Here is a 15987-nt window from a genome sequence, read left to right as displayed (position 1 = left end):
TTCTTTGTCTTATGAGGTTGTGACAGGGCTTTTAAAATTTTTATTTATTTATTTTTATCTTATAGGTCCTTTTTTGTATATATTATGGCTTCTAGTTTTGTGTTTTTTATTTAATTTTTACAAAATTGTAATTTCACATGTCAATCCCTTCTACTTCTCCCCCTCCTCTCCCACAACCCCCAGCAGCCCCTTCCTCCTTCCCCCCTCCGCTCCCCATAGAGGGTAGGGCCCTCCACGGGGCTCCCCAAATTCCACAACATCATCCTGGGCCGGGCCTAGGCCCTCCCCCATGTGTCCAGGCAGAGAGAGCATCCCTTCATGTGGGATGCTCTCTCAAAGTCCCTTCTTACACCAGGGAAAAATACTGATCCACTACCAGAGGCCCCATAGGGTGCTGAGGCCTCCTTGTTGACATCCATGTTCAAGGGTCTGGATCAGTCCCGTGATGGGCTCCCAGACAGCAGACTGGGGGCCATGTGCTCCCTCTTGTTCAGGTCAGCTGTTTCTGTGGGACTCACCAGCCTGGTCCCGACCCCCTGATCTTCATTTCTCCTCTGTTTTTAAAGGATTTCAGTGTATGTGAACTTGTGTTTCTCTGCATCTACATTTGTATTTCATGCTTTTTCTTTGGCTCTTTCTTCTGTTTGTTTTGTCCTATTCTTGCTTGTTTTTGTTTTATCTTATTTTATTATTATTCTTTAGATGCCTGTTTGTTTTATATCTAGAGACAGAAATGGTTGGATTCTGATAGAAGGTGGCATTAATCTCAGAGGACTTGAGGGAGGGGAGCCATGATCAGATTATATTATATGGAAAACAATCTCTGCTCAATAAAAGAAAAAAAGAAAAATTAAAAAAAGACAGCAAAGAAAAAAAAAGGTAGATTTGGATAGACTGTAAATTAGCTGACTAGATCACAGTGTGTATGGTGGTTCACTCAGGAGGCCTAACTCTTCTTAGTAAGGATTAGATAGGACATAACTACATCTCATTAGCTGGTCGTGTAGCACCCACAGCATCACCAGTTGTGAAACCCATTTTCCACGAGAATCATGGCCTGGGCATTAGTGCTACAGAACAGAATGTTGTCAAGGAGACTTCCTGGGACATTTGAATTCCGACAGAAATGTTGGCACACACAATAGTAAAAGTCCTAAGTTCCAGGGTTTGATATTAATTCAATAGCAACTCTACACTTCTGTCTTTCAGCACACTGATACTTCAAAAGAAAACAAACACCACCCAACATGAGTAACAGTAGAAACCAATGAAAATTCAATTGCTTCAGCTGTGTAAAGTAGAAGATCTGGACCAGCAGGAAAGCAAACAATACACACACCATGCTACTTTTGTGTTACAGTCATTTCTGCCTTACCCATGGCTCCTGCTGCTGTGTGTTTCAGGACTTACTATGTAAAGTGTGTGCCACAACATGGTGTGATATCAGAAAGGCATAGGTTGCCCTTCTGCTCACTACATAAAATTTCTTCTTGAAAACCCAATTCATGTCCAGAATTATGTTAAGATGGTATGATTTTTTTCAGATTACTAAAGAAAAAAGTGTTCTAAATGGGAAGACATGCCTTTTATACTACACAAGCAGACATCTGAATAGTGAGGGTTGACTAGACTCATGGGGTGAGTATAGTTTAAAACAGTCCAACTGAATACAAATCCAGCTGTGATCCTTTCAGAAAAATCATGTAACATGGACAGAGGAAAGCAAAAAGTATAAACACTACCCAAAGCAATGGTATTCAAGTACACTTAAAGAGAGAACACGAAGTCGAACCCACATAGCATTTAAAACTTTGCCAAACAACTCTCGATTTCTTTGTGTGAATCCTAATGGTTTAAGACCTCATTTTATTATCTGGAAAACACTGCTTAACACATTTAAAGCAAGCAAAAGTCTCTTTGGCTAATATGGCTGCTCCTTCCCAGGGCCACAGATTTGGCCTTCTCAGGCTACTGGTAGCTAACATTAATCTGAAAGGGCAACTCTGTTGTTAATTACACACTTCTCTTCCTATGGCCCAAGAGACAACTGAAGGAGCTGTGCATATTAACCAAACATCCTGCTGCTATTACCCAGCCAAGCCACTAGCCATGAAAGCCAATGTACCAAAGGGTGTCGGCACTGTGAGTTTTCTTAGCAAAGTCTCTTAGCTCATCACATAGACTCCTACTGTTAGCAATATGTGCTTAAGAACATTTAATTACAAAATCAATTTGGTATGAAACATAAGCACATTGGTTATTAAAAGTAAATATGACATAAAAATAGTTTTTCTATTACCTTGGAGGATGAATTCTTAGGTGTGAGGGCAGGGTGGCCATAAGGTTCCACACTGGTATGGCCTGAAACACACAGCACAGAGTGGTATGTGAGACAATTGAAATTACAAGAGAGACATTGTTCAAGATACATAACTCTGAAGATTTAAAATTCCAATACAGGGGCCAGTGAGATGGATAAACAGGGTAAGTACTTGTCACCAAGACTGATAACACCTGAGCTGATGAGATCCGACTCCCACAGGTAGTTGTTTGACCCCATTCATCTTTTGTGGCATGAGTGTTTAATCAATGTGAAAAAAACTTAAAGAAATTCTGATCCATATAAAATAAACTCCATATTTCTAAGGATGTTATTTTTAATTGTGTATGAAAAGAGGTCAGAATACAAAATATATAAACCAAGTAAGTAGAATAAAATACAGAACAGCTTAACTTAAAAACTCAATGCAATTCCTCTAAAATCAGGAACAAGACAAGGCTGTCCACTCTCGCCATACCTCTTCAATATTGTCCTTGAAGTTCTAGCTAGAGCAATAAGACAACAAAAGGAGATCAAGAGAATACAAATCGGAAAGGAAGAAGTCAAACTCTTACTTTTTGCAGATGATATGATAGTCTACATAAGTGACCCGAAAAACTCTACCAGGGAACTCCTACAGCTGATAAACACCTTCAGCAAAGTGGCAGGATACAAGATTAACTCAAAAAAATCCCTAGCCCTACTATATACGGATGACACATTGGTGGAGAAAGAAATCAGAGAAGCATCACCCTTTACAATTGCCACAAACAACATAAAATACCTTGGAGTAACACTAACCAAAAAAGTCAAAGACCTGTACCATAAGAATTTTGAGTCTCTAAAGAAAGAAATTAAAGAAGATACCCGAAAATGGAAAGATCTCCCATGCTCTTGGATAGGTAGGATCAACATAGTAAAAATGGCAATCTTGCCAAAAGCAATCTACAGATTCAACGCAATCCCCATCAAAATCCCAACACAATTATTCACTGACCTTGAAAGAACAATTCTCAACTTTATATGGAGAAACAAAAGACCAAGGATAGCCAAAACAACCCTGAACAATAGAGGAACTTCTGGAGGCATCACCATCCCTAACTTCAAGCTCTATTACAGAGCTATAGTCCTGAAAACAGCTTGGTATTGACACAAAAATAGACAGGTAGACCAATGGAATAGAGTTGAAGACCCTGATATTAACCCACACACCTATGAACACCTGATATTTGACAAACAATCCAAATATATATGCTGGAACAAAGAGAACATCTTCAACAAATAGTGCTGGCATAACTGGATGCAAACATGTAGAAGACTACAGATAGACCCAAGCCTTTCGCCCTGCACAAAACTTAAGTCAAAATGGATCAAAGACCTCAACATAAACCCAGCCACATTAAACCTACTAGAAGATAAAGTGGGAAATACCCTTGAATTAATCAGTACAGGAGACCGCTTCCTGAACATAACATCAGTAGCACAGACACTGAGATCAACAATTAATAAATGGGACCTCCTGAAACTGAGAAGTTTCAATAAGGCAAAGGACACAGTCACCAAGACAAAATGACAGCCCACAGACTGGGAAAAGATATTCACCAACCCCACATCTGACAGAGAGCTGATCTCCAAAATATACAAAGAACTCAAGAAGTTAGTCTCCAAAACACCAAACAATCCAATTAAAAATGGGGTACAGAACTAAGTAGACAATTCTCAATAGAGGAATCTAAAATGGCTGAAAGGCACATAAGAAAGTGTTCAACATCCTTAGCCATCAGGGAAATGCAAATCAAAACAACTCTGAGATACCATCTTACTCCTGTCAGAATGGCTAAAATCAAAAACACCAATGACAGTTTATGCTGGAGAGGATGTGGAGAAAGAGGAACACTCCTCCACTGCTGGTGGGAGTGCCAACTTGTACAGCCACTTTGGAAATCAGTATGGCGACTCCTCAAGAAAATGGGAATGAGTCTACCACAAGATCCAGCAATTCCACTCCTAGGCATATACCCAAAAGAAGAATATTCATGCAACAAGGACATCTGTTCAACCATGTTCATAGCAGCATTATTTGTAATAGCCAGAAACTGGAAGCAGCTTAGATGCACCACAACTGAAGAATGGATAGAGAAAATGTGGTACATTTACACAATAGAGTACTAGTCAGCAGAAAAAAACAATGGAATCTTGAAATTTGCAGGAAAATGGATGGAACTCGAAGAAACCATTTTGAGTGAGGTAACCCAGTCACAAAAGACAAACATGATATGTACTCACTCATATGTGGATTTTAGACATAGAGTAAGGGATTACCATCCTACAATCCACACTGCCAGAGATACTAGTAAACAAGGAAGACCCTAAAAGAGACAAACTTTGTCCCCTGGAGAAGAGGAAAGGGTCACCATTCCCTGAGCAAATTGAGATCATGGGAAGAGGGGGGAGGAAGCTACGAGAGTGAGAAGGGAAGAAAAGGAAGGATGCAGAGGTCATGAGGAAGCAGAAATTTTGAGTCAGGTGTAGATTAGAAGAAAGGACATATGATAGGTAGGATTTTAGTTGGGGGGATGGAAGAGGAGGAAGGGAGGGAGAAAGGAACTGGGATCATCATGTAATTCAATCTTGTTTGTAATTCAAATATAAAAAAAAAAAAGAAAAAAAGAAAATGGCTCCCCAAGTTCATGGCACTCTTAAGAGGTGTGGCCTTGTTGGAGGAAATGCATCATTGTGGAGGCAGACTTTGAGGTCTCATATATGCTCAAGCCACACCTGGTACCTTAGTTCACTTCCTGTTGCTTACAAGATGCAGGATTCTTAGCTACTGCTCCAGCACCATGTCTGCCTGCAGGCTACCATGCCCCACCAGGATGATAATGGAGTAAACCTTTGAAACTGTAAGCTAGCTCCAATTAAATATTTTCCTTTCTAAGAGTGGCTATGGACATGGTGTCTCTTCACAGATATAGAAACCCTAACTAAGACCGTGGGCTTGGGCAAAGTTATCAAGGTTCTCAGTGCCTCAGTTTCTTTCACAGTGTATTGCTATGATACAATAGTAATTTTAGAATTATCCATTTATTGTGAGGATTAAAGCACTTACAGGAATGCTTTGTCTAAATGAGCACTAAAGACAAATGCTGCTACAGCTCTTCTATTGTTTCTGTCATTATGTTACCATGTGAGACAGACACTTGTTTGCACACTGAATAATCCACAATGCCCAGATGGGTCCCTAGCACAGAGGAAACATCCCATCAATGTCTGTATAAATTGCTCAGTAGTTTATATGCCTCATTAGAACCTCACCAGGTCAACACTAGTAATGCCTTACTGATAGGAAATGAAGGGTTATATAAGCATCAGGGGACTTTCCGAAGACTTAGACTTACACCTTGGTACTTTTCTAATATACATTGAGTTCCAGAGATGGTATCACTTAAATAGAATATTTTCACTTCGATCCTGTAAAGCCTTCTAGAAAGTTAAAAAAAAATTTAGCAACAGTATCCAACTTGCTGTCCAGGAAGAAAGTCAACTCTCTGTAAGCCCTGTGAAAGTAAATGAGTCATACCGTTGGCTTTGGTGGTCTTCGGTGCTGAGATGGCAGATCTTGTTGAATTAGGCACCACTGGACAACCATCTCTGTAAAGCACACAAAGAAATAACAATTACAAAGGTTTCAAGATGTTTAAACACCCTTTGGACCACTGTTTAGTCATTTCAGACTTTATGGGCTTAGTCCAGGCATCCTGCAAAGTGTGGACAGGATTTAATGAAATTCTCCATGTGTGTCTGTAACTCCAGTGCTCCCACAGTGATATGGAAGATGGATGCAGGACAATCCAACAGTCCTGGAAACTTGAAGGCCAGCCTGATGTATGTAATAGTGAACATGAAGCCCTCTCTAAACAAAGTGAAAAGTGAGGCCTACACCATGTGTCCTTGGTTCTCTATTGCTGTGAAGAGACACCATGACCTTGGCAACTCTTACAAGGAAAACATCTAATTGGGGATGGCTTACAGTTTTAGAGGTTCAGTCTATTAACATCGTAGTGGGACATGGTGGCATGGTGCTGGGAGAGGTAGCTGAGAGTTCTACATCTTGCAGGTACCAGGAAGTGGTCTGCCTCACCGGGAGTAGCTTGAGCATAGGAGACCTCAAAGCTCACACACCCCACAGTGACACATTTCTTCCAACAATTGGCATCTACTCCAAGGAGACCACATTTCCTAATAGTACCACTCCCTTTGGGGGCCATTTTCCTTCAAACCATATCATGTGAGATATATACTCATATCTTCCCCACCCTCTCCTCACAAAGGTTAAAAAAAAAAGAAGACGAAGGATGACTTTTTTTTCTTTTCTTTGCCCTTCTCCTCTCCTTTAGTCCAGGCTGGCTTAAGCTTGTTCTGTAGCAAGGGTATGTGAACTACAGATCTTGCTTTGGGTTCCCACATACATTGATTCTAGGCATGCACACACCACCATGCTCAGCAAGTGCTGTCCTTATTATTACTACTGTTAATGACAGAGCTGCAGATTGAACTAAAAGCCTCAACACTGAACTGTGTCTCCACTGAGAATTAACTTCTGCACATCATCTTTCTGCAGGCTTTAGCTCAGCACTCCGTGCTGGTGCTCATCCCACTTGGGAACATGGTAATCGAGATGGGTTGACAACTTAACTCAGTGGACAGTTCAAAGGTAAGTTTACCAAGTTTTTATATATAGAGCCTTTGGTATGAACACGCCTTTCTTTCAGAATAGGGTGAAAAAAAAAAAAACCCTTTATTCTAAGAATCACACAAAGAACATTACCACCCAAAGTCAAGAGCAGCCACAAAGTAAGCAAGCAGACTGGGAATAGGGGCTAGCATATCAGTTTGCTGATACTCAAGAATGCCTAAGGGCACTGTGATGGCAGATGCATATACCACACACCCTCAGCACACCTGTATGGTCCTGCTGGGCTGCTTAAGAATGTAAAGTCTTATTCATCCCTAGTACACAAATGGTCTTTGGGAGCCCACTCCACATAGAGGGATACTCTCTCTGCCTAGACACATGGGGGAGGATCTAGGCCCTACTGCTCCAAATGATATGACAGACTTGAAGATTCCCCCATGAAAGGCCTCACCCTTCTGGGGAGCAGAATGAGGGTGGGATATGGGGCCAGTGGTGGGCAGGATAGGAGGGGAGGGAGAGGGAACTGGGACTGACATGTAAAACAAGCTTGTTTCTCATTTAAATTAAAAAAAAATAAGAGTGCAAAGTCTTTACATCTTTAACACAAGCTATTTCTCAAGGTTATGTTTGCAAGGAGCGACCTAGAGATCTGCAGCATCTTCAACAAACTGAAGCAAACCCGGCTCTCTTCATAGGCTGCTATGAAATGAGGGTTCCTCAGATAACTTCAATAATAATCCTCTCCTGTGATATAAGTTTACTATGGTCTCCATCAGACTCACACACACCTTCTCAAGGACCTCTGGACAAAACATGCAATCCACAAAGCTCATGCTGCTTGCTGTGCCATTAGTAATAAAAGTCCTTTTACTTCTTGAGGCACATCGTCTTCTGGAATCCATTAAATAGTATCAGGCTAGAGTCACTAGCTTGCAATTAAGTCTCTGACAATTAAGTCCTTTTATAGTCTCTGACACACAGAGTCACCTCAAATGTCCAACCTTCCATTATTGCTTCTATTATTTATCATGGACAGTGAGTGTGGAGAGAGTTGAAGAAAGAACATGGAAGACATTACTCAGACATCTGAAGAGACAGCAGCTAAGACAGGAAGAAAGGGAACAGAACGCCACTCCAGGACCAGGTGAAGAGTGTTCCCCTGATTTTGAGGTAAAGGATTGAGCCTATACCTAAGCTTGATAGGGATGTGAGTTTCCACACAATAGTTTCTCTTTCCCATTTCTTCCCCTTCACTGAGGAAAACAACTATGTATCAATCCAAAGTTTAGATACACAGAGAGTCAGGTCAGGGATTAGGAAAAAGTACACCATCTAAAAAGAACAAGCAAGTTTATCAATGGTTTCCTGTTACACTTGTATTTTGGAAGAAATTATTAATAGACACACTGTCAATTTTCCCTCCACATAGCTTAGCTCAGTCTACAACCGAGAAAGCCTGGGTTCATGGGTGCCGTGCGTGGTCTGTACTCTGATGATTATTCCATAGTGCAGAGAACATGTGAGATGCCACTTTACAGAGCAGAAGAAACAGGACTTTAACTTGGATTATTAGGAACCTGTCATCATTGCTGGAGCCCTAACAAGTCAAAGATGAGGCAGGAAAATCAAATCAAAGCCAGAGAAAGACTGGGTAATAGACACAGGGCCTTTGACCACAGAGGGGTCAAGAAGCCAAGGAAAGTGGTGAGGGCAAGGCAGCTGGATTCTTCTTGTAACCTACACCTGGACTTTATCCATGAGATCCATTTGTATTTCTGACCTCAAAAACAAACTGCAGAGATGATAATCTTGTGTTGTTTACAGAACTTTGTTAGAGAAACCATAGGAAATCAATACCCATGTTTTCTTAACATTTTCCTCTGCAAGTAGAGGAAACTGCATTTGCATTTAATGCTATGGGCATGGCTCTTCCATGCCTCAACAGCTGACGTGAATTCCAGGAGGGCTGATGCCACCCTTGTTCTATGAATGAGGCATAATTGCCCAAAGCCACCTGATTTATCTCCATCTTCTGCTGCAGTTTAGAGAGTGACCCTCTCAAAGTCCTAGGCACTCACTGTTTATCAGTGGTGGCTGCAGAGATGTCCCCTGGAAGATGGTTCTGGATGATGTGGTGTGGAGGTTTAAGATACATAACTGACACAACCATCTGACCACTACAGAGAAAACTGATACAAACAGGGGATAATGGCAAACAGCACAAAGGAACCTGATGACTACCTTATTATTACTTTGAAATTATGTGAAATTCCAGAGCTGTATTTCTGTTACTTGCAACTGAAGACATTCTGATACATGCTAATTGCCTATTAATTGGAATCAGGCTGCAACACTTGCCTGCTTGGTTTCTCAGACTCTGTCAGGAACTCTGTCTAATGTTACTCTTCCAACAGCTTGAGAATTAGTAGTTCTGCAAAGCCCAGTACCTTGTTGCTTTCAGCACCACTGAAGGAAGTGACAGGTCCAACGCTCTGTTTGCTTCTTCCAATGTCATTCCTTGTGTGCTGACTCCATTCACATAATGGATGATATCCAATAGCTGCAGGTTGCCTTCAACAGCTGCAACTGACCTTGGGTTAATGTCACTAATATACACTACTTCATGTGGACTGCCATGACCTCCAGATAGAGAAAATCCTTCAAAGAATAGAAAACAGTCGTTTGTCAGTCACAGGACTCTTAATTTAATTATGCCGAGAAAGTCTACCTAACAGCCTGTGCTTTTCTTACCTAACTCCTCTTTGTGGCGTGTTACTGTAATGTCAGGCAGCAAATGGGGAAACACTGGCATCCTGGGTAACTCTAGGATCCGCCCAATAATTAATCTGACGACCTTGGGTGTAGCTCGAAGCAGATTCACAGCATCGGTGTGGGTCATGTTTGTAACATCTGTATCATTAACCTACAAAACGAGAGAGAGAGAGAGAGAGAGAGAGAGAGAGAGAGAGAGAGAGAGAGAGAGAGAGAGAGAGAATGAGAATCTGATTATAATAAGTACAAGATTTATGGTGATGTCATCTCTAATTTGTTAGAATCCTGTTCCCTGCAGAAATCATAGGGACAATGATCAAACCATTGTAAGCAATATAAAGTTGCTAATAAATGAACAAATACTTTACTGTTCTGCTAAAATATGAATTTTATCGTTCAGAATTTAAGAAACTTGCTGTCTCATGCACTTGAGAGACCCTGAGGAGATTAAAAGGACTTGCAGTTGAAGCAATTCCCAAATAGCTATTTTTGAAGGCTGTATTGGAGAATGACCTCATCCTCCTGCTTCTACAACCCAAGTGCTGGGATTACAGGTCTGTGCTACTGAGCTAGGTTTATGGAGTGCTGGGGTTTGAAACCCAAAGCTTCCTGCAAGCTACACATGCACACTACCAACTGGGCTACATTCCCTGTGTGCCCCTCTTTGGGTCCCATGTTGAACTCATTATGCTGCAGTCAAGAATGACATTGAATTTTTGATCCTAACACTTCTACCTCCCTAGTGCTGAGATGACAGGCATGTGACACTGTCTTGCTGAAGCCTTCATTTTTAAAGTGGTGGGGAATGAAAACATAAACCAAAGAAACTGTCAAATTAACTCAATGTCCTTCCTTCTTCAGTGCTGACTTGCCTTTGGTCACTGATATGGTCTGAATGTGGCTCGTATGTTCCCCAGAGACTCTTGTGTGTTAGAAGCTAGGTCTTCAGTAGGAGCTTTAATTGTGAAGTCTAGTCAGGGGGTGTGCCTTCTGGCATCTTTTTGAGATGTGATTTCTTCCTTTCACACAGGTATTGTGGTAGTTTGAATGTAATTGACCCCCATAAGCTCAAGGAGAGTGCCACTATTAATAGGTGTGGCCTTGTTGAAGTAGGTGTAGCCTATGTTGGAGGAAGTACGTCACCGTGAGGGCAGATTTTGAGGTCTCCTATGTTCAAGCTATGCCTAGTTCAGTTCACTTCCTGTTGCCTTTGGATAAAGATATAGAATTCTCAGCTTCTTCTCCAGTACCATTTCTGCCTGCATGTCACCATGTCTCACCATGACGACAATAGACTAAAATTCTGAGCTATAAACTACCCAATTAAATTTTTTCCTTTATAAGAGTCATGGTCATGGTGTCTCTTCACAGCAATAGAAACCCTAACTAAGACAGATATGATGCCTTCACTAGGGCTGAGCTCCCACACTGTGGGCTGGATAAATTTCTTTTGTTTTAAAAGTTGGCTTATGTAAGGAATTTTACAATAGTCACAAAAATTGGATCAAGAGAGTCACATTTGTACAAATATCCCCATTCCACTTAAATGTCTCATTTAATACAAATTTTTCTTGTGCACATGAGTGTTTTTTGTGCATCTATGCCTGTACCATCTGTGGGCCTGGTACTTGCAGATTCCTGAAGAGGAAACTGAGTTCCCTGGAACTAGAGTTACAGAAGGTTGTAAGCCAACATGACAGTACAGGGAATCAAACCCAGGTCCTCTAGAAGAGCAGCCAAGCTCTTCCACCACCAAGTGTCCCTCCAGTCCCCAAATGTCTCACCTTTATAAGGCGGTCTCCAGGCTTCAGCCTTCCATCCCCCTTGGCTGGATCCTGTACAACATCATGGACATAACAGCCAATACTGTGGCTTCCTTTGGTCACTGTAAATCCCAGACTTCCTTTTTCTGATTTAATTAGGGTGATGTGAAGCTCTACTTCCTAGAGAAAGAGCAGTTTGATTTATGGTTGTCTACTTTGTCCTATAGACAAACACACATGAATACTGTTGCTCTTGGTTCAGAGAGGAGAAACCCAAATCCCAAGCTGAGTTAACTTGGCCACAAAAAGTTTTCTCAATTCTAGATAGAATGTTCCTTTCTTTCCAAGCATGTGACATTTTGAAGTATGAAGTTAAATGTTTGTCTCAAGACTCTTTCCTCCCTCCTTCTTGTTCTTCACGTTTTTCCCCCCTATCTGAGAGAGCTGGGATTGAACACAGAGCCTTATACATGCCAGGTAAGGCTGTCCCCAGTGAGCTGCACCTCAGCCCACCTTTGGTCTTCATATACAGGATAAGCAAGGAGGCCCTGTGATGGGGGATACCCTTCTGAACATATGTTTCTCTTATTGGTTGAAGAATGAAACACTGTGTGGCTAGTGGCCAGGCAGGAAGGATAGGCAGGGCTACCAGGCAGGGAGGAGATGCCATGTGAGACCAGGAAGGTAGGATGTGCTGGACCCTTCTCCGGTGAGATAAGACCACATGGAAATATTTAGACTAATAGAAATGGGTTAATAGTTAAGACAGAGCTAGCCAATAAGGAGCCCTAGTCATTGGCCAACAGTTTCATAATTAACATACCATCTGTATCTTTATCCCGCAGGGTGAAAGGCTGCGGGTACCTCACGTTACAGCTGTGGGCATGGTGTCTTTTCACAGCAATAAAAACCCTAACTAAGAAACATGTCCAGTACTGTAAATCACACCAAGAACACACAGTTGGAGTGTTCACAGGCTCCAGGAACCAACCTACTACTATTATTTTGTTAAATAGACAATTTTCCCTCTAAATTTGTTAATTCTATACCTAAATACTAGTGCCTTTTAGACCTCACCAGAAAAGTGTTTTTGTAGAGTGAAAAATAGTTAATGCAGGTACTCCCAAAGTACAGAGACTATTGTATGGAGAATTGAGACATAAATGGGACACTTGTATTATATACCCTTCCCCAAGGTCCACAGGCCACTGTGGAAGAGGGGGTGGGAAGAGTGTAAGAGCCTGAGGTTAGGAAGGACTGGTGTGGAACTGTATCCTCTGGACACAACAGGACCACTGTCCTCATGAACTCACAGCAGCTGTGGTAGCCTGCCCAAGACTAAGTCAGTCAACTCTGCAGCACAGAGGGAGGGAGGGACTCATGTGGCCCTGTCTCCAGCTGAGGGGCCACTGACAAGCTGATGAGAAAGGGCGAGTCAGTTTTCTTAGAGAGTGTGGCCACCAGTAGGTCAACCACGCTGCACTCAATAGTCTCACATCCATGACTATACAGGTGGCACAAACTGGACTTGGTGGGTTATTTAGGAAAAAAAAAGAGGGGAACTTGAGCTTGGGTAGAGATGGGGGGATGGGAATGGATCTGGGAGGAGTGCAGGGGAAAGAACTGGGGGGTGATTGTGATCAAAATACGTTTTATGTATGAATGAAATTCTCAGTTATCTCTCATATAGTTTTAACTCTCTATATACATATATATACACACACATATATATATTTAAAGGCTATTACATATATACATCTGTATTATTTAAATGTATATTAAATAGCATATTCCAGTTATATGCACAAAAATTTAAAGAAAATTATATTCAAGTATTAGAAACCCACTAACTCATGATGAGGAGAGAATTTAGTCAGGAAAGTGCTGCTACACAGGCATGAGAGACTGAGCTGAATCCCTGCCACCCACATAAAAGCTGGCCGTGGTGGCATGCACTTGTAGCGTCAGCATTGAGAGGAGGAGACAGGAGGATTCCTGGGGCTTGCTGGCACAGTCTATCCCAATTTGTGAGTTCTGGGACAGTGAGGGACTCTGTTTCAAACAAAGTGGATAGCACTTATGAGTAATGAATAGCACTCAAGACTGTCCTTTGGTCTTCCCAAGCGTCTATACACATATGTGAACCCCCTCCCCCCATACATGAATGTGTATGTGTGGCGCTCATGTAGGCACACACAAGTGCACATGCACACACTCTCTCAGTAGGTATAAGCCAGGTATGATGGTGTGTGCTTAGTAATTCCAGCACTGAAGAAGCAGTGACAAGCCCATCTCTGGAGCTCGCTGGCCAACTAGCTTAGCCCATTTGGTGAGTGGCAAATGAGAGACTCTGTATCAAAAAATCAAAATGGATGGCTCCAGAAAAACAATGTCTGAGGTTGACACACATACACAGATACACCCATGTGAACGACACATCCATATGCATGTGTGCACACATGCACACACACGGAAAGTCAACATAATTCACCGAGATCTAAGATATAAAAACAATGACAAGCACCTGTGTGTAGCAGTGTCTAAGCATTATGCTAGCAGTTTTATATATGGAATTTAATGCAATTGTTTCCAGTCTTCTGAAGCCACCAGCCCCACTGCACAGCCAAAGCTACCAGGACTCTGAAGAATTAGGGGATTTGTCTGCAGGTGTCTGCCAAAATGGCAGCAAGGAGGTGAGAAAGTCAGGGCAACATTTCACTTTCCCCCAATTTCTCACCAGCAAAACATCAGAGAGGGCTGTTATTCATTTATAAATGCAATATGAGCTTTGCTCCAGCTAACAGAAAATGCATACATCTATACCTCCATTGAGAAAAAAGGCAATCATTTTATTGTCTGTAATAGATAAAGAAGCTCACCAGCTCAGAGTCCTCAAGGTGGTTTCCCAAGTCATTTTTCAAAGTTGTCAGGTTTTCTGGTTTGCTCAGCTCTGCAGCAAGATGTGTATAATATTTCCCAACTGAGTCAGAAGCATCAAATTGTGACTGGGGCTGACACATCTGTCCAGGACTCACATCTGGCAGTGGCAGAGGAGGATGGCGGCTATAGAGGTAAAGGAAGCAGCGCTATTTGTAGACACATTTCAGTGTTGATATTTAGTCAATGTTTCTGTCTGGTCTTGAGTGACAGCCTCACCAGCTTTTATCTGCTTTCACACTATGTTAGATAAGGACAGTAAGACAAGCTAGACTTGAGTATACTTTCTATTCCTAGTTGCTATTCAAGATGGAAGCTAATGTTACCAGGGGTCTAAATTTGATTTCTGCCCATTAAGAAAAGGAGAGATTAGAACAACATTTTACTCCTGTGGTCATTTACCTGTTTACTTAAATATTTATTTTCCAAAAGTGGGGATTGAACTTAGCGTTTTATCCATGCTACACAAGTGCTCTGTTCTTATCTCCTGCTCTTGGTAAACTGTTTTATTTTTTAAATTTGAGAGAGTCTAGGCTGGCCTTTTAACTCCTTCCTCCCTCAGTCTTCCAAGTACCTGGGATGACAGGCCTGGTTGCTGTGGTCACTTTAGATGAAAGAACAGAAAGGAGGGAGGGGAAAATGTAGGCAAGTGTGGCTGGACAGAAACACACACAGACACCAACAGCCAAGGTGCCCAGTATACGTGGTGGAGCTGAGCTGTCTCCAGCCCACCAGATGGGGCATTCTTAGAACAATACATATTGCTGCTGCTGCTCTGGACACTCTATGCAACACTGGCAATACCTGTCCTCGAATTCCAGTTTGCTGGGCATTTTCTGAGGGAAGTAAAACATGGTACGTTTGGGTTCTTCTTGGCCTCTGGATGCTTCATGTTGACTGTGCTCCTGTGATACCATGTTGCTCAGAGATGGAGTCAAAGCTGAAGCCAAGGTTACATTTGGTTTCTTGGCTGAAGCTCTCGTAAAGTCATCCTCTCCACTCACGCTGCTGTCACTGGAGCTCTCTCTCCTGGACGGACACTTGCGCTGCTCCTTGTTTCTGCCGGATGTCTCAGTCTCATTCGAGGTGGTACTATGCTCTGCTGAGTATGGTGGCTGAGAAGGCTCTTTGCTGCTGTTTAGAAGCACTTGTGCTGGAGAGTGGAGTGGAGTCTGGAAGGGACACAGTGAAGGACATCAGAAGTTACAAAGGGCATTATCTTTAGAAAGTCAACTAATTATGAACCCAGTACACCAACCCATGAGGAAACAACAGCAGCAGCTAGTAACCGCTGTTTAGCACACTAGATGGATAATCTACTACAACAGAAATTAGTGTCCAAGAACCTTACCGAGAATGCAGTATCAATTTCTGGTAGCACTCCTGGTGGGGGTCTGCAGAGGAGCAAGGACACTTCAGAAGCTGTTCCCCTGAGAGCAGATATGACTTCCTAGAGGCAAGGGGGGAAAGATGGAGATGAGGCAGCAGGAAGTAAGGAC

At 42.1% G+C, this 15987-nt stretch overlaps 1 protein-coding gene across 1 annotated transcript in view; it reads right to left on the bottom strand.

Annotated features, from left to right (window-relative positions):
- Positions 1 to 15987, bottom strand: part of Ptpn13 (protein tyrosine phosphatase non-receptor type 13) — a 165823-nt gene that overhangs the window by 22282 nt on the left and 127554 nt on the right. The window contains 8 exon segments of the mRNA XM_027388500.2: positions 2300 to 2361; positions 5901 to 5971; positions 9464 to 9674; positions 9768 to 9939; positions 11573 to 11731; positions 14431 to 14614; positions 15293 to 15660; positions 15840 to 15938. Of these exon segments, the coding sequence (XP_027244301.1) occupies positions 2300 to 2361; positions 5901 to 5971; positions 9464 to 9674; positions 9768 to 9939; positions 11573 to 11731; positions 14431 to 14614; positions 15293 to 15660; positions 15840 to 15938 (1326 nt within the window).

Source organism: Cricetulus griseus (genome assembly GCF_003668045.3).
Source record: "Cricetulus griseus strain 17A/GY chromosome 1 unlocalized genomic scaffold, alternate assembly CriGri-PICRH-1.0 chr1_1, whole genome shotgun sequence".
Classification (NCBI taxonomy): domain Eukaryota; kingdom Metazoa; phylum Chordata; class Mammalia; order Rodentia; family Cricetidae; genus Cricetulus; species Cricetulus griseus.
Note: the sequence above shows the minus strand (reverse complement) of the source record. Positions and strands in the feature narration are given on the sequence as shown.